The sequence below is a fragment of the Amphiprion ocellaris genome, chromosome 12 (genome assembly GCF_022539595.1).
Source record: "Amphiprion ocellaris isolate individual 3 ecotype Okinawa chromosome 12, ASM2253959v1, whole genome shotgun sequence".
Lineage (NCBI taxonomy): Eukaryota > Metazoa > Chordata > Actinopteri > Pomacentridae > Amphiprion > Amphiprion ocellaris.
Window position 1 is genome coordinate 29,650,973 of NC_072777.1, and position 19,973 is coordinate 29,670,945.

Consider the following 19,973-nt stretch of genomic DNA (forward strand, 5'->3'; position numbering starts at 1 on the left):
CCGAGCAGCAGCAGAATGTCTTCACAGCACTAGGAATTTAAAGTTCACACGTAGGTAACCAACTGGGGCTTCTTTCTGCAGAGGATGTGATAAAGTCTGCCTGAACAGCTCACATTAAGCATTTTAATTCATGCAGGATTGTATTTTGAGAGCTGCATCTCTGAGAGGCCACCAGCAGGATGAATTCAATATGAACCGTACGCAGAGTCCAGTCAGCGATAACTTATTCCAGATTTTTGAACAGTGTGCAGAACTGATTGTTGCCGGCAGCTATGGGGGAGGAGAGGGAGGGGAATCGATGCAGCCTCGGAGAAGCCACCGAGCCCGAGCCTCAGCGGAAACCATCGATACCGAGCTGCGGTCCAAGCACTTAAAATGTAAATGCATCTTCAATAGCAACAACACAAAGTAGCGTTGGCGCCTTGGGATCCGTCCAGGTGCATCGTGTTCATTTATGTGGAAATCTCTGCACAGATACAGCAGCCTGAGCTTCCCATTTTCCACCCTGAGCTGGACAGTGATGCATTGCAACAAAATAAAACAGCAGCCTGCAGTTTTATCTGGTCGCAGTGGCTCCGTGAAAAACACCGTATCATGTTACTTTATTCCCTTCTGCGGCAGTAATGAGATTTGTGATGTGCTCTAGAAACCTGTTGAAGCTAAAGTGGCAGACTATTTAAATGGAACAAGATGTCTCGACGGATCTACTTTGATCTCAGCAAATTTGTGCGATATTAATACCTTCAAATTAATTATGTGGGCGCAGTGGGATTGCAAAGTCCACACATTCTCCAGACGTGTGAATGCCCCGATGAGCGCCTCCCAATTTATTTCGGCAGAGATGTTCTTTTTTTTTTTTTTTTTTTTTTAGCAACTTTGAGACACGTTTTAATCTGAAAACCTTTGTTATAGAAAACCCAACATTATCATCATTTAGTCATACAAAACAATGCAAACTTGTCAGGATAAATAATTCAATGTAAAGACATATTTGTGTTAAAGAAGCCAAAAATCCAACATTCGTCTTTATTTGAACCAATCCAATAAAACAGGCAATATGAAGAATAGTCCATAAAGATTTACTTTTTCTTTATAGAGGATGCAAAAGAGACAATAATATATAATAGTAGCAATTAAGGTCACTGTAATCGAACATAACTCTTGCAGAGTTCGTGGTCCCTGATATCGCCCCAGCCTCCGTTTTTGACGTGCGGGGCGACGCCTCCGGCCCCGTTGGCTGGCAGTCTCTTTGCTATCAGGAGGTTTTTGGGGAACAGCTGGTTCCCGCTGCTCTGTAGGATGTTTTCTATCTTGGTTTTCTGGCTGATGGGCATGCAGGCAGCCTTCTTGTGGTGCATGCCGCAGTCTCCGGCGTGGAAAACCCGCGGCGCCTCGCTCACCATGACCTTCCAGTAGGAGGGCAGGCAGGACACGGTCAGGTGCTGCAAGGACCAGTCCCAGTTGTAGTCGTCGTAAGTGCAGAACGTGTCAGTGCATTTGATGAGTTTCTGGTATGTATCCCTGCTCAAAGCCATCCCCATGTTGTGCTCGGTGGACTTCCAGGCTTTCACCTCTACCTTGTTCGCTTTGCTGGAGTAGCCGATGTGGCTGTAGCTCCCCAGGGAGAGGATGTCGCAGTCGGTGCACTGCTCCCGTTTCAGAGCCGTCATCAGCTTCAGGAGATGGATGAAGTCCGGAGACATGTAGTGGTCCTCCTCGATCAGCAGGACCAGACCCTTGTGGTCTTTGAGAACTCGGACTCTGTCCCACACGAAGTGCAGCTTCCACCACCAGTGGTGCTTGGTCTGGGAGAACTTGGCCTCCCGGTAGTGGCCGAAGGAATCGGGGTACTCTGCATTGAGGCATCCCAGCTTTAAGGCATCTTTCTTGGGAATGTCTCTGGGGCAGTCCCTGGGGTCGTTTCCGGGAAACTCCTGGGGGTACAGCTGGATGCTGAAGGGGAAGAAAATCTGCAGGACTTGACAAAAGTCAATAGAGGCCACCACTTTATTAATCTCGGGGGACCAGTAATCATGGCTGAATATCAGCAGTATGCTCTCCACACCTCTGGCCTTCCGTAAACTGTCCACTAACAGCTTTAGGTAGTCTGGTCGGTTGTGGACCTGAACCACCACGACCAGATCGTCCTTCTGTCTCGCCGTCTTAAACTTCTCTTCATTTCTTACTGTCTGGTCAAAATTCAGCTGGAAGACGATGCCGCGGTAGACCAAAGTGGTGTTATCCACCTCTGGCTTAGGTATTTTGGCTTTGTCCTTTGCTTTTTCCTGGTGTGTGTCATTAGCTTGTACGACCGGCGGTGGAACTGGTGCGCGGCTGACTGCAGGTGTGGCCTGGACCTGGATATGATTGTTGATGCTACTGCTGCTGCTGCTTATGCTGCCGCTCCTCTTCGCCGTCTCCACTTCCTTGGGGAACGAGCCACCGTCGTTTTTCTTCTGCCTTCCGCTGCTCCAGAAAGCTAGGCCACAGATGACAACCACCAGAGTCAGTATCACCACCTTCCTCTTGTAGATTCGGAATCTCATGATAGAGGGTCAGCCTCTTGCAAAGGAAGAGAAGTTTGATTGTAGAGAAAGAAAGAAAAAAAGCAGTTGTGATGGTGTGCTTTGCAAAGGGAGCAAGCTTGATTAAAAAGAAGCTGCTGTGAGGCTAATTATTGGCAAAAATAAGTGTTGCTGTAAACATGGATCCCACTGGAATGTCACTGGCGGTGAATGAATATTCCATAAGGCATGACGGTTGCTGGGAGGCAGCGGAGTAGCAGTGTGCATGAACCACCTGAATGAAAAATAAAGCAGGGAAAAAAAGTAAGTGAGCAGCTTGGTAGGGATACTTTCCACATGTGCATCCCAATATTTCACATAAATGCAAGTAATCAAACTGATGTTTAACCCTCTGAACCCCAAAACAAACCGGTAGGTATGAAAACATGTTACCTTTCTTTACAAAAAAAAATCACTAAAATTTCAGCATTTATCAGATGCAGAAACTTTAAAAAGAGAAGTAATAAGTAGATTTTCAACCTTCTGACAGTCCTTGAAGTAATAATGTGTGATGTGCAGTTTCACCTTTGTTCTGTCTCTTTATAAAATTTGCCAAAAATACTGTTTGCTCTAATCAGATTCTGTAAAGAACAAAAAGTCCTGCACTACTTGACACAATTTCGTAGCCATCAATGACTCAGCTGCAGCCAGTAGTCACATGGCAAAAATTCAGGGACTTTTCATCTGCACTGCGGGCTGTTTTTATGCAAAGAACTGAAAGGAAGAGTATGAAAACAGACTAAAAATATAAATTGTAATACATCTATACATTTGTTTCCAGTATTGGTATGACATTTGGACATTTGTAAGGATGCTGTACATCTGTCAAATGAATAATCAAAGAAATTCAACTTTCATTTATATTTTTAAATTATCTATATCTATAATCTCTAATTCTCTCTACCTTCTAGTCATGGTTGTGCCGTTTCCATAGAGGTGCAGGACTTTATACTGCAGTGAAAAAGGAGCCCACAGTGAGGAAAAATGACAAGAATGTGACAGGGGTTTAGAAGTTTAGGACAATAAATAATGCTCCACTGTTGCACAACACCGAGCTGTTCATGTGTAATAACGTGAAATGTTTGCATGAACAGTAGTTCGACACAGCAGAGTAACTCAATGACCACTTATTTGCTTTTAGCACCCCATACATGCAATGTAGGTCACATGTTGAGAGCTGAAGCACCTTCATGATAGCTGAGCAAACTCAGTGTGCTGACAGCTGGCTTAAATCACTGAAAACAGCTGATCATTTGACATGGAGAGAAAGGACTGATTAATCAGTTTTAGTGTTCTTGACTTTACTGTTTTAATAGATGGAAGCAGAAGGTCAGTTTTGGTAGAATTTACAAGATCTCGCTCTGGTCTGGTGATAAGAAGATATGAAGAAATACTCATTATACTTCAAAATTCTTCCAAGTGTGTCTTATCCACAGAGCCCAGGGTTGTTTATTTTGGCCTCACAGTTACTGAGTGAATTTGGGATGTATTTCCCAGCTGGAAGTTTCAAAATCTAGCTGAGGGCTTAAGAAGTTCAGGAGAATATTGCGAAAACTTGGAAACTGTACATTGCAGGCTTGAGGCAGTTTTAAAAGAAAAGAACAATAATAAAATATAATACTTTCAAAAACTGCGTATCACTGAATTCTCAGAGAAAAAAGAAAAGATGACACCATGACAGAGCAGAAGCTCAGGCTAAAATAATACAGAACCACTGCTGCTTGAATACTGCTTTAACACCTCAGCTATAGCAGGATGCTGTATTTAACGCAGAGCTGCAGTGATTCATCAATAAGTAGATTACCTGTCAACTAATAAATCAACTACCAACTATTAAAATAATAGATTTATCAGTGTGAGTTTTTGATTGCAGCTTTTTAAATGTGAATAATTCTTTCCTCCTCTTTGAAAATAACACAAACATCTTTCAGTTGTGGGTTAGTGGGTTCAACTTTTGGTGAACTAAGTTTTGAAAACTGCATTTTGATTTGATTAATTATTATTAAATTACAACTGAAATACTGATTTTATTCTGTGGAAAGTGGTGCAAATCCTTATAACTAAATTAAGTGAATGGAACTCAACACTGTTTATATCAAATATATTGTTTTCAAAAGTTTATTATTTCTGTATTTCTTTCAAAACACAACAAACAGGAGATTTGCCTGCAGAATTTAAGTGACTGTGAGATTGTCTTATTATTATTATTAGACTTTATAAGTGCTTTGGAGTCCTCTGGTCTAACTCAACCTTCTCTCAGACTTAAAAGCTACTATAAAATTCTTATTGAATTACTGTCAGACTAAAAACTAAAAAGCAGTACTAAAGTTAGCAGTGACACGCTCCTTAGTCTTAAGAGTTTTATTAGAGAAATAGGTTATGCCTAAATCCAAAGAAGGACCCTGGAACAACAAACCTGCCAAGTATCCTGAATAAGTGCCCTAAGTGTAGCTGCTTTAAAGGCAGAACGATGATCAAAACTGATTTAGTTTAGCTTTTTCGGTTTATTTTACTTTCTATGAAGTTACTTTGGAAGCATCGCTAGTTCAGTATTACTGTCGTGCCTAAAACTTCTGCACGGCACTGTTGTAATGTCCAGTAAAATGAAATTAGCTGGATAACAATATAATAAGATTACTGACATTCCATAAATGATAATCATCCAGGCTTACTGGAAGTACACTTCCAATATCAATCATTTCATTTTACATTACAAGCCACTGGTCTCTGCAGAAAGTATCACTAAAACCACAAATGGGATTTAATCCATCATCACCCTGGACAGCAAAGTCATTCCTGCTCTCGATATTCCATCTTTACTTATTATCAGTGTTGATTAAGGCTCCATGCTGTCTTATTTTCTCATGCATTAATATCTGCATTGTCAGTACTGATTGGATGCTGCTGCTCAGACTGGCTGAACGAGCCTCCATATTTTATTTGTTATTAAATTTGTGGTCATATACCTGACCCCTTCAATTTGTCTCCTGTGTGACTGGAGATTCAGCTGAACGGTTGCATAACTACTAGAGCCGAATGATGTGCAAAAACAGAAAAAAAGTCATATAGTTATATGAGTTTAGTGGAAGGTTTTGCAACTCTTTCCCACTGAGACAACTATAGAAATGGTATTTTTGCTGAAAACGCATGTTCCTTTGGTCTGGAGAACATGATTTATAGGTCAGGATGTCTTTGTAGCTCCACAACACCTAATTTATAAAGGGATGTTGTGACATATTTTACCTTTATTAACAAAATAAAATAAGGCAGCTCCTGCGATTTGGACATTGCATTTAGCCATTTTGATAAATATTCGATAATACACAGCTTGTCACAGTGCGTTTTAATACAATCTGTGACAGCATAAGTAAACACATTATTAGTAACTGCATGCTAAACATATTAAAAAACTAAGCCTAATAGCCACCAGTAAATATTAACATAAATATACTACTATCTGACATGAAGTTTAAGGTAAGCATACGATAAAATAGCAAAGCTATCAAGGATAACAGTAAGTATATTTAATTTACTGTCCGAGGAAAGAATAAAACTGTACCTACAGTAAAAATTGAGAACATCACAAACTGGAAAAGATCCAGGCTTTTACTTTGAAAGTATTTAAAACATGACTAAAGAAGTGCATTTTAAAATTTTACATGAAATTTATTCGCCAGTCATATTGCCAAATGTAAAGACAGTGGACACAATTTCTTACTCATTCTGAGTGTGAAAAAATGTAAAGATCTTAACTTTACATTTTTATTAAGCACTTTTATTCTTCTTCTGTTTTAGCCATAAAGATGTCATCTGGTATCATGATAATCCAAAAGGTGAGTATCTTTTTTTTCCGATCATTCTATGTTAGAACTGCAAGAACTGACAGATTAGAAAACAACTGACAGATTAATCGGCAATGAAAATATATATTAATTTCAATATAACACTTCTAACCAAATGAACTGCTCACATTATCATTTTCAGAGTTTCATGATGGCATTATATGAGAATTTATTTATCATATCCACTGCAAAAATAACTGAGGTGAAGGAACAATAATATATAACAAGAAAAAATGAGTAAGTTGATAAAAACACCAAGAAAATGGTAAGAAAACAGTAAATATTATAGTTGCAATGATTAATCAATAAGCTGCCAATTATTCGCATAATCTCATTAAATTTGGGGTTTAAACTTACTAATGTCCGGCTTCTTAAATTGGAAAATATTCTGGTTTCTTTTCAATAAACGGAATATCTTCGGTTTGTGGATAAAACAAAACATTGAAAATGTCATCTTGGGCTTTGGGAAACACTGATCGACACTCTACAGGCTATATTACTAATCAGTTAATGGAGATAATCGACAGTGAAAACAACTATCACTTGAAGTCTTGTTATATGTGCAAACTGATTTTTAAAAAGTTTACTCAGTTACTTCGCAGCAAAAAGTGAAAGTGTGCAGGAAACCAGAGCTATGCTATGAGTGCACCACTGTTTTTTCCCCATTTTTCGCTCTCCAGTCTATTTTCTATAATGTATGTCTGATATATATGCTGCTCATTACCTGAACATCTGTATACTGCTGTTTTGTTAAATTCAAAACAAAGCTGTCTAACCTAGTTACTTCATACCTTCACACTGCAATGCAAAAAAGCTTTCCATACTCTCGCCAAATAAACTGTTTTCTGCAGCTGAAATATTCCCGTTTTAGCCGATGTTTCTCTCTTCTGCTTTAATCTACCACTATCTGTCGCGTTTCCTCGTCCAGGCTCATATTTACTGTTTCTGCAGCCCCCATCCGTTAGTTTTTCTGTCCTGAATTGGCCACTGTCTGGCACACCGAGCCACCGACGGCTCCTATCGATTTTGAATCACCGGATACGGTTATTTCACCGACTGACATCGTACGCTCCCGTAACGACCGAAAACAACGTTTCAGGTTCGGTGTTTAACGGCAGCGAGCTCCCCAGAAAAATGCTAACAGTAAGTTAGCCTCGGCTAGCAACTTCCCAGCAGCCCGTCCAGCCCGAAGCTCGTCAACAACAACAGCGTCCATGGCGGAACCACAGCACACCCACGACGGTTACCTAGAACTGGAGCGGCAGAGCGGTCCTCTCACCGGGAAACATCAGCACGGCGGCGGGCCGTTCTCCTCCATACCGTCCAGCGAGCTGCATGGATGGAAACGCAACTGTCGCCTATCAGTGAAAACCCCAAATACGGAACCAGCGGCTGCCGCTGTCCCACAATGCACCGGGCCAGCGGGGGGCAGCCGACACCACGATCAGAATCCTGCTGCTGCTACAGACTGACTTCATTATCAACAAATACCGAGCTGGAGCTGATGCACAACTTCAGGCTAAGGCTTTTTATACATTATACTTATTTATACAAAAATATTAAGGTTAATAATCTACTTTAATATCATCTTATACCGAGCTGTAACTGATACACAACTTCAGGCTAAAGCAGATTATGCATTATACTTATTTAGAGAAAAATATTAAGGTTAATAATCTACTTTAATGTCATCATTTACCAAGCTGTAACTGATACACAAGTTCAGGTGTAGGCTTATTATACGTTATAATTATTTATATACAATTACTAACGTTATAAATCTACTTTAATATCAACATATACTGAGCTGTAACTGATGCACTAGTTCAGGCTAAGGCTTATTATACATACTTATTTAGAGATAAATCTTAAGGTTATAAATCTACTGTAATATCATCATATACCGAGCTGTAACTAATGCACAAGTTAGGCTAAGGCATATTATACATCACACTTATTTCTATAAAAATATTAGGGTTGATAATCTACTTTAATATCTTCATATGCTGAGCTTCAACTACTGCGCAAGTTCATACTAAGGTTTAGTATACATTATACTTACTTGTACAAAAATATTAAGGTTAATAATCTACTCTACTATTGACATATAGTGAGCTGCAACCGATGCACAAATTTATACTAGGGATTAATGTACATTATGCTTATTTATATAAAAATATTAAGGTTGATAATCTACTTTGATATCATAATAATAATAATAATAATAATAATAATAATAATAATAATAATAATAATAATAATAATAATAAATTTTATTTATAAAGTGCTTTTCCAAAAACTCAAAGACGCTGTACATAAAATACAATAAGATAAAACAAAACTGTTAATTAAAATCAATAGATAGTAAAAATCATTAAAAAAAAATCATAAGCTGAGCTTCAACTACTGCACAAGTTCATAAAAATCCACTGGACTTCTCTTGTAGGTTGCACCTCTCATCCAAGATGCTTCTTCAGTTCTAAGTTCAGGACTAATGGGGAGTTACAGATTCTTACAGAAGCTCCTACGATAGACATTCAATACATTATATATATATATATATATATATATATATATATATATATATATATATCTGTGTGTGTGTGTGTGTGTGTGTGTGTGTGTGTGTGTGTGTGTGTGTGTGTGTGTGTGTGTAAATGAAGAAAAAATGGAGAAAAACTGAAAGACTAGTATGGGACTCAGTTACCAACTACTCATTTGATTGTATCTAATTTCATATTTAATCTACCTGAAAAACAGTCTTTTTATTTTTTTAATTTGTAAAACAAAACATTGTGCAGTTTTACATTGATTAGTTCGTGTCCAAATCGGTCTACTGAACTGAATTGAACGCATAAAGAATTTTTTTTTATATTCAAATTGTAGTTTCTTCCCTTTAAAATGCAATTTAGCAATTTTAATAATGTAAACAGAACACCTCGCTGGCTGGTATTAACCTCTTTTTTTTTTTTTTTTTTTACATGTAGTAGCTGTAGCAGCGATGCACCGCCACCTGCCTGCCACCACCAGGAGGCGCAACGCAGCAACTACTAACCGGAAACAGGACATTTCCACAGCCTGCTTTGCGCAGGCGCGGCCTTCTGTCTTCCTTTCCGATACTCGAGCGAAAAGAGACAAGATGGGCCACCAGCAGCTCTACTGGAGTCACCCTAGAAAGTTCGGCCAGGGATCCCGCTCCTGGTCAGTGTCAACGCCAATCTTTTAAATATCGATAAATGCGCTAAAATAATTAAGTTTTAGGGTGTTTGCGGCTTGTGGTTGTTGTAAAAATGCTCCTAAAGGTGCACCGCATGGGCGCTGAAGCCGAGCTAATATGGCGGCCGTGGATGAGCTTTCCGGCGTTAGCGCTTTAGCCAGTTAGCCCGGTGGTGTTTGTGTAATAACTGCTTTTTTAGTGCCCATAATGCAGACAACAGCTAAGAAGTGGGTCGTGGAGGTGGTTGGAATAAATGTTATGTGGTTGTAGCATGCTGACAAAATGTTAAAGCAAATATTAGGATTTGCGTAGCTGAAGCTAGCTATGATGCTCAGAATGACTGACCGATGCTAACCTGGTTAGGGTTAGTTTGTCTGCTTCCGTAGTTGTTTTCTGAATGACTGATGACTACAGACGCATTGAAATTTAAATTTCATGAAATGATCAGCTAATTAACACAATTTCTCTCTTCATTCCAGCCGAGTGTGCTCGAACAGACACGGTTTGATCCGTAAATACGGGCTCAACATGTGCCGCCAGTGCTTCAGGCAGTACGCTAAAGACATCGGCTTCGTCAAGGCAAGTAAAACTGTCCGTTTTCAGCTCAATTGTCTGGTGTAAGGATCACATTTCACAATATATAACAACAAGCCACTAAGTAAAGTGTCATTGCGGTGAGTAGAAGGCCACGAGGACATTTAGCTACTTTCGCTTAACCTACTTTAGTTTTTTAGAGTATTTTACTGTATACTAGTGCATATTAATAAACTCTGTTGTACATGCATTAGACAAGAGGCTATTTGTCATCCAAAGTGACATTCATAACAGAAAGTAAAACAAATACGAAGCTATTGAGGTAATTTATGTCGAGGACATGTTTAAAGAGTACTGCATTTGTTGTTCAATGAGACTGACTGGGAGAATTTGGGACAAGGATGCTATGTGCCTGTTATTTCACCTTCACTAACAGCTTTCCTTATCTTATTTTTGTACAGTTGGACTAGATGTCTGCGCTGACAATGTCCTCAACTGGGTCAAGTGATCTTTGGAAGGCTGGCCAAGATGGGATAATTCAGCGATGAAAATAAATGTACTTCTTTTGTCCAATTGAATTGTGTGGTTTGGATATTTCTTCCCCCATATTTTTTAATTTTAGTTTGCAGTCAGAAAAATAAATAATTTCTAAAGCTGTAGATCTGAACATGAACATAATAATATTAATAGTTAATTCCAGTGTTTATAGAAGACCTGAGCTGTTCTCACTGACAAATAGAATTTTAATTGATGCCACACCCCAGTTTTTAAGTTCATGCTGCTAAAGATGAGTTGGTAATGTGCTCTTAGTTGTCTATTTGTACAGTGCTCCACAATGTATTTGCGTGTATGGCATGAGATGTTAAATGTAGATCTTGTGACTTTTGATTTAATAGTACGGTGAAATTGCTTAACCAGAAAAAGAAGAAAAAGCTCATTTCCAATCCCAGCAGGAATTTCAACTTTTCAAATGAGAATATTGTCAGGAGTTACACAGCTTAGGTGCTTGCCACTGGCTTATGATTTATTGTACAGCATTTTAAAACAGTTTTCAATACGAAACAAAGATCCAATGATCAGAAAAGCGTGATTGATTAGTTGCTGACTATTCAATTGTTTGCAAACTATCAGTCTGAGGGAGTTTTCAGAGAGAACAGGGGTGTCAAACTCATTTTAGTTCAGGGACCACATTCGGCCCAATTTTATCTCAAGTGGGTCCGACCGGTAAAATTAGCATAATGACTTATGAATAATCACAACTCCAAATTTTCCTTTATTTTTAGTGCAAAAAAGTACATTCTGAAAATATTCACGTTGAGACACAAAGCGACAAAAAATGGACAAGTGACACAAAAAACGAATAAAGTAAAACATGAAAAGACTGACAAAAACGAGGCACAAAATGACATAATGAGCATTCTAGTATTTTGCTTTATGATCAAAACAACTTGTCATAGTCGAGAAATTATTTTAAATTTATAGTTTTACAAATTTACAGTTTGCAGTTAATGTCTCTGTAATTTTTACACTTTGCAAAGTCGTCCCACGGATCGGATTGGATCCTCTGGAGGGCTGGTTTTGACCTGTGGGCCACATGTTTGACACCCCTGAGTTGGAAGGTATAAATCCTCTGATTCCAGGTTCTTGAAGTGAACACTTTGTCTTTTTACCTCTATGACAGCAAACTAAACATCTTTGGGGTCTGAATCATTTTCCAACATTTTGTAGACCAAAGAACTAAGGTAACTGAGAAAATACTATAATCTGACAGTAATAGTTGCAGCTCTAATATGTTTGAAATGAACTAAGCATTTAAAAGAAGCTAGTGGGTCAATATAGAGTTTTGTGTGTATCCATGGAAACCAATGCACTAGTTAAATAAGACATAGAAGAAGGAAACACTAAATATGAAAGAACAGCTGTTAAAATTTAACAATTGAAAACTAAAGTTGTCACACAGGTTGGCTGTTCCTGTCAGGTGAGAACAAACCCGACAACGTGGAAGTAAACAAAATCTGACGGAATTTCTAAGTTTTTATTCTCAATGAGTGGTCACATTTCCTCTTTAATAACAGGACATTTGCTGAGCTATTTTGCAAAAAATGCAATTGATTTCCAGCAGCTGCACTTTATAATAAACAATAAAGAGCAGCTGAGTGATTTTTTTTGAGCTTCACATGAAACAACATCCCCCATTCATATCCAAGGACTGCTAACATGCTGAGATATCGCTCTTGCAGAAAGTTAATGAAATCTGATAAGTCCCCCGTTGTGCGGCTAATTGCTTATTGTCTTGTGACTTGAGGCGACCAAACTTCAAATATTGAAGAGTGTCAGCACAGGCTGCAGCCAGGCAGGAGGGATTCATGAAGTTCTGTACACAGAGCGCAGCTGGGATTTATTACATTTATTCACTTACTTTTTTTCATCCCATCTTTAAAGCAGAAGGTCAACTCAGATAAACTCCTCAAGGAGCAATTAGTTTCATAGCCAACAGCAAATATAGTCGATGATCAGCAATTGGCACACAACAAAACTGAGCTACATCAAGTTCTTCAGGAGGACAATAGCAGCAGAGACAAATTAATTTTCGTATTTATTGGTCCTTCATTTTGGCAGATTACATGTATGACCAGCTGTGGAGGAGAAATATTTTGTAATATTTAAGCAAATGTACTAATGCCACACTGTAAAATACTCTCTTACAAGTGAAAATATAAAGTCATGGAAAAAATTATTAGACCGCCTTTGTTTTTTTAAATTTCTTGTTCATTTTAATGCCTGGTCCCACTAAAGGTATATTACCTGAAGAATACAATGAACACAACAAAAAATGCAGCTGATTACATAATACTTTATGTCCCGTTTGACATGCTTAAGCTTCATTGTATCCCAGGGTATATAAGAGGACATTTCATGTCATAAGCAGCACTGCACATGCAAAGGCCTAGAGTGGTTTCCTGTTTACATTCAAGCCGTAGAACAACTCAGAAGTTGTCAGCTCTCACATGATGCCTAACACAAAATTATGGGAAGCCACAAAGGCAGCCATCTTGGCACTGCTGGAAATTGGCATGAGTGAGAGACAGGTAGTGAAAAAACTGGAGATCTCCAAGACAGCCGTTCATTATACCAAGAAGAAACAAGCCCAACATGGTACTACCAATTTCTAGCTGGTCATGGCAGGAAACGTCTTTCTACCCACCAGATGACCGTCACTCATCCGTTCCTGTGTCAGGAATCATCGTCAGACCTCCAGGGATCTTAAAAATGAGGGAACACTGTGGAGAAATGTGACTTGTTGGGCAAGAACAGTTGGAAACCGACTTCTTGAAGCTGGTCTGAAGTCACACAGGGCAGGAAGAAGCCCTTCATCAAGGAAAGGCAGAGAAAAGCCTGGTTACTCTTTGCTGGGATCACAAGGATTGGACTGTTGATGATTGGACTAAGGTTCTCTTTAGGGATGAATCCAGTTTTCACTTGATGCCCACTCCAGCCAACTTACTGGTTAGGAGGAAGCCTGGAGAAGCTACAAACCAGACTGTCTTGCCCCTACAGTAAAACATGGGGGTGGATCAGTGACCATCTGCGGTTGTTTCATTATGGGTGGAACAGGGCAAATGAACCAGGTCATGTACAGGGCTACTCTTGAAAATAATCGTCTTCCATCAGCTGGAAGACTCTTTCCTGCCTCCAATGACTGGATTTTCCAACAAGACAATGCCCTTTGCCACATGGCAAGGTCAGTAAAAGCCTGGATGGAGAACCAGAACATTGGAACCATGCCTTGGCTGCTCAAGCACCAGATCTAAATCAAACTGAAAACCTGTGGAAAATCATAAAATGCAAAATGGAGAATCACAAGCCCAAAAACAAAGCAAATTTGTTTGAATTTGTGCAACAGGGATGGGCCGCTGTGACAGCAGAACAATGTCAATGAATATAAAAGTATGGATGTAAATGTAATCAGAAAAATGTGTGAAAATTATTAAAGTAGAAGAATGTCTCCTCTGACTGTTACATATCATTACATTATTATCACTCATGCATTAATGTCAAAGCTGGATTTTGCTGCTGCAGTTGGTTGAAGTACAGCTAGTTTTGATCTGGTAACTGCAGCTAATGATAATTGACATTATGGATTAATTTTGTTGATTGTTTTCTCCATTAATAGATTTAGTGACTGATTTGTAGAAAAGCTGAAGAGAGTGAGAAATACCTTCATGATTACCCAAAAGCCCAAAGTGACACCTTCATTGTTGTTGTTCAATCCAACAAACAGTCTAAACCTCAAAATTATTAAAAATACTCAAAGGAAAAGCAACAAATCTTCACATTTACAAAACTGAAACCATGAAATGTTTTGACAAACGATTAGCAAAAAAGTTTCCAATTCATTTTTAGTGAACTGATTAATCGACTAGTTGAATGAGATTTGTGTGAACAAATCCATCTAATCATTTGAATCTAATGGAAAGCATTCCGTCTGTGTTTTCCTAGCTGTGGCAGTTATATTTCCGGAGATATTGAAACTTTTTGAGCGTGAAAGTACAAAAGGTATGAAACCTACAAAATTCTCAAAATTCAGCTCCAGTATTTTACAGAATTTGGGATTAAGTGCCAAATAACTAATAAGTAACATAAAAACAACATCTGAGACGGTGCAGTAACACATTTCCTGAATTCTGTCTGATTTGTTAAGGACTGACTGAAGATTAGAACAAACTCAGTAAAGCATTTTCATACAAGATGTGTCCACATTAAAACTTAAAATGAAAGTACAAGCACTGATGGGACTTTGTGCAAACTGCATCAGTATGTGGTTCAAAGGTTCACTTCATATCACTTATTGTCCCCAGATACCTCTCATCTCGAGTGTGGCCTTAAATACCAGCAGGATGAATAGAGGGAAGGTTCTTCCAGAAATCATTTATCATCGCTTTTGTTGAATGTGAAGCACTAGATGGCAGCAACACTTCATGATTCAAGGCCAAACACAGTGACAAGTATTGCATAACCTCTCTTTGTGCATTCAGATACTCTCATATCTCACCAGCCCTTCACCTCGTCTCATCAGGCAGCTACAGAAGCTTCATTTAAGGTCTTACTGGTCGCTTAGTGGGCAGTTAAAGTGAGGTTTGAGGCAGGTTGGAAAAGAACTAGAAAGAGCGCTGAAATCATTCACATATGTGCTGCTACTTTGATTTTTAGTGCTTTGATGAGTTATCAGTCAGAGGTTTGAGATTTTAATCAAGTTAATCCGAGGAAACAAATAAATCGTGTTTGGCAAAGTCCTGTTCATCGTAAATAACACTTCTCTTTGTGCTCAGCGGGATAAAGATGAAACTTTAACGGTGCCGTTGGGGGAAAAAATGAAAGAACACAACAAATTGAGGACCATGCGAACATAGAAACTTGCAATTTTAGCAGCAGAAAGTGCTGTTTGGAAACAACAGGATGAATGAAATGAAAAAGAAATGAAAATAAACACCAATGGTGCTGTGATACTCTTTAGTAGGAGCCTCTGGAAATCCAGTGGAGATGAAAATTGATGGAGTGTCAGAAGAAAAGAAATACATCCACTGTAAAGAAGTGAAATATGTAACTGTCTGAGATGCACCTTTATTATATATGATGTTAGAAGTCAAATATGGATCTATCAGAACCTATGACTGAAAGCAGGTTGTGTGCAGGGCAGCGTGCACGGTTCAGATATGTTGTTAGATGGAGGATGCTGATGCACTGTCGATCACATCAGTATGTGCTGTATGTATTCTATAAGGAGCTACTAACTCATGCATTAAAGGAGAGTGTAAAACAGGAACTGTCTTTGGATGTGAGGCTGGCAGAGGCTGGGCTGTTTGGACAGAAGGAGCTGAACACACGAGTGCTGCATGTTGCATCACTCCACTGTGGAGGCGGCTGGAAGGTGTTGTCTTTGATGTTCAGCTCTGTTGCATTTCTTTCTTTTTTTCTTCTTCCACCGGTGCATTAATGCTCCTGTTACGCTGCCTCCTTGGTACACTGCCACCGAGACAACCGGGCAAAGGGACGCGTTGGAAAGTCTTTCATCTTCCTGAAGACTCTTTCAGCGTCGTCATGTCTTTGTGAGGTCACAGTTTACTGCTGAAATGTAGTTCGAGAGGTGAAGAAGACCCTCTGGAGTGTCCCAGGAGATCTAAGCTGAGAAAAAAATGTACAGAAGTAAATGATAAGAGGCAAATAATCTCTCGATCCTGTTTGAACTGTTGGCCAACAGTTGGTCATAAACACAGTAAATGCTATTTATTTTAGTTTTCTGTGGAGTTGCTCAGTGAGCTACAACTCTCCTCTCAGTGCCTATAAAAAGTATACACTCCCTTGGAGGTTTTTCTCCTTTAGTGGCATTTCAATGTTGAATTGTCATCGATTTAATTTGGCTTTTTGGACAAGAGCTTACGGCAAAAGATTCTGCCACCTTTGTGACTCACCTAATTCAACACGAGCAGCCAACTGGTGCTAGAAGTCAAACAGTTAGTGAAATGGAGAAGATCCTAATGCAGTGAGTGTGTCTCAGTGATTGTACTATAAGACACCGATATCTGGAAGGTTCAGTCACTGGTGAGTCAGTAGTCCTGGTTATAACTACACAACGAAGACTCCAAGCCACTCAGTGAAAAGGTGACGGAAAAGCATGTATCAGGGATGATACAAGAACATCTCCAAGTCACTGAATATCCCTTGAAGTCCAGTTAAATTCATCATTTAGAATTAAAATGAAGAAGCCAAAATTGTAAATCTACCTAGAGTGACAGAAAAAGGAAGAAAGTAGTTATTGAGGCCAACAAGACTGTACATACAACAACTGTTGGCTATTCTTCACTAATCAAAGCTTTAAGTGAGAATGGCAAAGAAAAAGCAACTGTTGCAAAAAGCTCACACTAAATCTGAGCTAGAGTGCACCAGAAGGTGTGTGGGCGACTGAAGTCACCTGGAAGAAAGTTCTGTGGACTGATAAGACCAAAATGAGCGTTTATGCCATCAGACTATATGCTATGTTGGGCACATCATCATAAAGACACAACCCCTGCTGTGAAGCATGGTGGTGGCAGCATCATGAGATGAAGCATCGTGGTGGTAGCATCATGAGATGAAGCATGGTGGTGGTAGCATCATGACGTAGGGATACTTCTCAGCACCAGACCCTGGAAGGCTTGTCAAGGTAGAGGGTAACATGAATGCAGCAAAGTATAGAGGACAACCTGGTGCTGTCTGCAAGAGAACTGTGACTTGGGAGAGGATTTGTTTTGCAGCAAGACACTCAAAGCAAACAGTCAAAGCTGCACGGAAATGTTTTATCTATTTATGTATGTATGTATGCATGTACATACTTACATGCATACATACATATATACATATGTACGTACGTACATATGTATGTATGTATGCATGTACATACTTACATGCATGCATACATACATACATATGTACGTACGTACATATGTATGTATGTATGCATGCATGTACGCATGTGTTGCTCTATCTTTCTCAGCCCAATCCCAGATAGGGCATGATGGGAAATGTCCAACTTCCACCTGAACTAACAACTGATTGGTTTATATGTTGACTCAACAATATGATGTTTGATAGAAAAATGTTATTGTAGTTGAACTGGAGAGATTTTATCTGTCTGATTTTGAAGGGTTGAAGGTTTATCCTGTGAACATAATACATGTTGTGAGGCTCACTAATTTCTCCTGCTGCCTTGAAAATGCGAATTAACTGCACTTTGGTTGATTGATTATTTCAAAGTCATGTTATAATTTGTGAAAATTTAAGACTAACTCAGCCTAAAAATAATTCATTGAATTTAAGATGTCAAGCTGAATCAATGAGTCACACAGACCTTTCTATTTAATGTGTAGAACATACAGTTTAGGCTGTTGGAGACATTTCTGTCAGTGCAAACACAACCTTTCAACACTTACACTGAGACAAATTTTAAGTCTTCAGGTGAAGAAACTGAATTCACTACTGACATTTGTCATGGTTAGAATTCTTCTAATTATTGTGAAATTTTATTTTAGCAAATACTGTATGAAGGGCAAACAGCAACAAGTCTGATTTCTTAAATTAGAAAAACAACAAGAATCTCTAGGGCAGGGGTAGCCAACATGGTGCCCATGGGCGCCTGGTTGCCCGCAGAGACTATGTGAGTTGCCCGCCATGTTCTAAAAATAACACTAGTCACCATGAAATTCTTTATTAAAAAATATAGCTGCTGTTCTTTTTTAATCAAAAATACTTACATTTATGCAGATTTTAAATTACAATATTTATTATAATTTAAAAAAAAAAAAAAAAAAATGTCTTTGTTGTAAATGAACTTTGACGTTGTCCGAGTCAGAGTTCACTGCGCATGTCAAACCACCACGTCATTCTGCGGCAGCGTCCGGGTGCAGACACTTTCGGAAGCTAAATGTGGTTTTTACCCCCAAAAACATGACAAGGAAGTGAACGAGAAAACACTATTTTCACGATGACTGGGAGGAAGAGTTCTTTTTCACGACAGTGAAAGATAAATGTATGTATTTGCGGGGCGACTATTGCGTCGGCAAAGCGGCACAATGTGGAGACACGCTACTTTAGCCGCTACTTTAGCTTCCATGCTAACTAGCCACCTGCTAGCGCACATAGACTGTATGCGCACTACGGACAGGAAAAGCCTGGGACTTAAAGGCAGCTTTGACATCTGCTACGCGGCGAAAAGTTTCTTCGTGGAGAAAAATGTACCATTAGAAAAGCTGTGAGCTGCAAGGTAAAGGTAAGACATGATAAGCTCTGCAATGCCAGGCTTCCCACTAACACACATTTACAGACGAAGAAAGAGGTAACATGTCATTCAAAACACCGTGCCATTACACAAAAATGTGAAAAATAATTTGTTGAAAACATGTAATGACTTGTTATGATCTGTTAAAAATGTTGCAATGTTGGTGGAAAATGCTGGTGATTAATACTAATGTGATAGGATTCATTTCAAAATGTGAAAGAGTTGATTTTTTTCTTACATAACTGATAATTTGTACAAACATGGGACAGAGTTCATGAATTGTTCAAAAATGTTACAAAGGTAGTGGTTTGTACAAATGAAGCATGATTTGATAACAGTTAATGATTTCCTAAAAATGTTAGAAGTTAAAAGATTTTGAACACAATTCTGCAAATATGCTGATTCATACAAAACTGCCAAGAAAGATATTCACCAAAGTTTCAGAGATGGGATACCTCTGACTTTTAAATATTGGAACAGATTTCCATATATGTGTGTGGGTGTGTGTGTATGTGTGTGTAGGTGTGTGTGTGTGTGTGTGTGTGTGTGTGTGTGTGTGTGTGTGTGTGTAGGTGTGTGTGTGTTTCCTACCGTCATTGTTGTAAATAATTATTGTAAGGAATAATTAACATAAATATGATCAGACAGTCCTTTTACATATTATTTTCATTATTATTATTATTGTTTAAAGATGATGGGGCAAGTTTGCTCTTGAGGAAGTTTGTATCAAACAAGGTGCCCTTCGTACTACTCAGTACCCTTGAAGTTGCTCTCAGGTTCAAAAAGGTTGGTGACCCCTGCTCTAGGGACTTTTAACTTCTTGCTTCGTGGAAAATTTTGCTTCTCACAAACCTAATTTAATGCCTCAAGCTGTGTAAACCTCATATTTTTAAGCTCTAATGTGGTAGGCAAATAAAAACAATGAGAGATTTAAAGTTAAATTGCCCAGAAATTACCAAAATTCACATATTTGCATGAAGAAAACTAGAAAAGACAAGAAGATT

The 19,973-nt window shown here is 38.8% G+C and overlaps 2 protein-coding genes across 3 annotated transcripts; one reads left to right on the forward strand and one right to left on the reverse strand.

Annotated features, from left to right (window-relative positions):
- Window positions 1-1,012: 1,012 nt before the first annotated feature.
- Window positions 1,013-7,834, reverse strand: mgat2 (alpha-1,6-mannosyl-glycoprotein 2-beta-N-acetylglucosaminyltransferase). Of its 2 annotated transcripts, none has more exons than XM_023278129.3 (2): window positions 7,686-7,834; window positions 1,013-2,799 (listed from the first exon to the last, which is right to left on the reverse strand). In XM_023278129.3, exon 2 carries the CDS (start codon window positions 2,544-2,546, stop codon window positions 1,140-1,142), a length of 1,407 nt encoding a protein of 468 aa, XP_023133897.1. In that variant the 5' UTR covers window positions 2,547-2,799; window positions 7,686-7,834; the 3' UTR covers window positions 1,013-1,139. The 2 variants fall into 2 exon arrangements, with proteins under 2 accessions (XP_023133897.1, XP_035807730.1); XM_035951837.2 differs by having other exon boundaries at window positions 7,654-7,811.
- A 1,612-nt stretch (window positions 7,835-9,446) lies between these two features.
- On the forward strand, window positions 9,447-10,735 carry rps29 (ribosomal protein S29). The gene is made up of 3 exons (XM_023278130.2): window positions 9,447-9,607; window positions 10,103-10,202; window positions 10,619-10,735. Exons 1-3 carry the CDS (start codon window positions 9,546-9,548, stop codon window positions 10,625-10,627), a joined length of 171 nt encoding a protein of 56 aa, XP_023133898.1. The 5' UTR covers window positions 9,447-9,545; the 3' UTR covers window positions 10,628-10,735.
- The last annotated feature ends 9,238 nt before the right edge of the window (window positions 10,736-19,973 follow it).

Bases quoted from the DNA above. Each gene is read 5' to 3' on its own strand.
- rps29 (XM_023278130.2), top strand. From the start codon at position 9,546: ATGGGCCACCAGCAGCTCTACTGGAGTCACCCTAGAAAGTTCGGCCAG. The intron at 9,608-10,102 runs GTCAGTGTCAAC...TCTTCATTCCAG, and splicing joins GGCCAGGGATCCCGCTCCTG to CCGAGTGTGCTCGAACAGAC.
- mgat2 (XM_023278129.3), bottom strand. From the start codon at position 2,546: ATGAGATTCCGAATCTACAAGAGGAAGGTGGTGATACTGACTCTGGTG.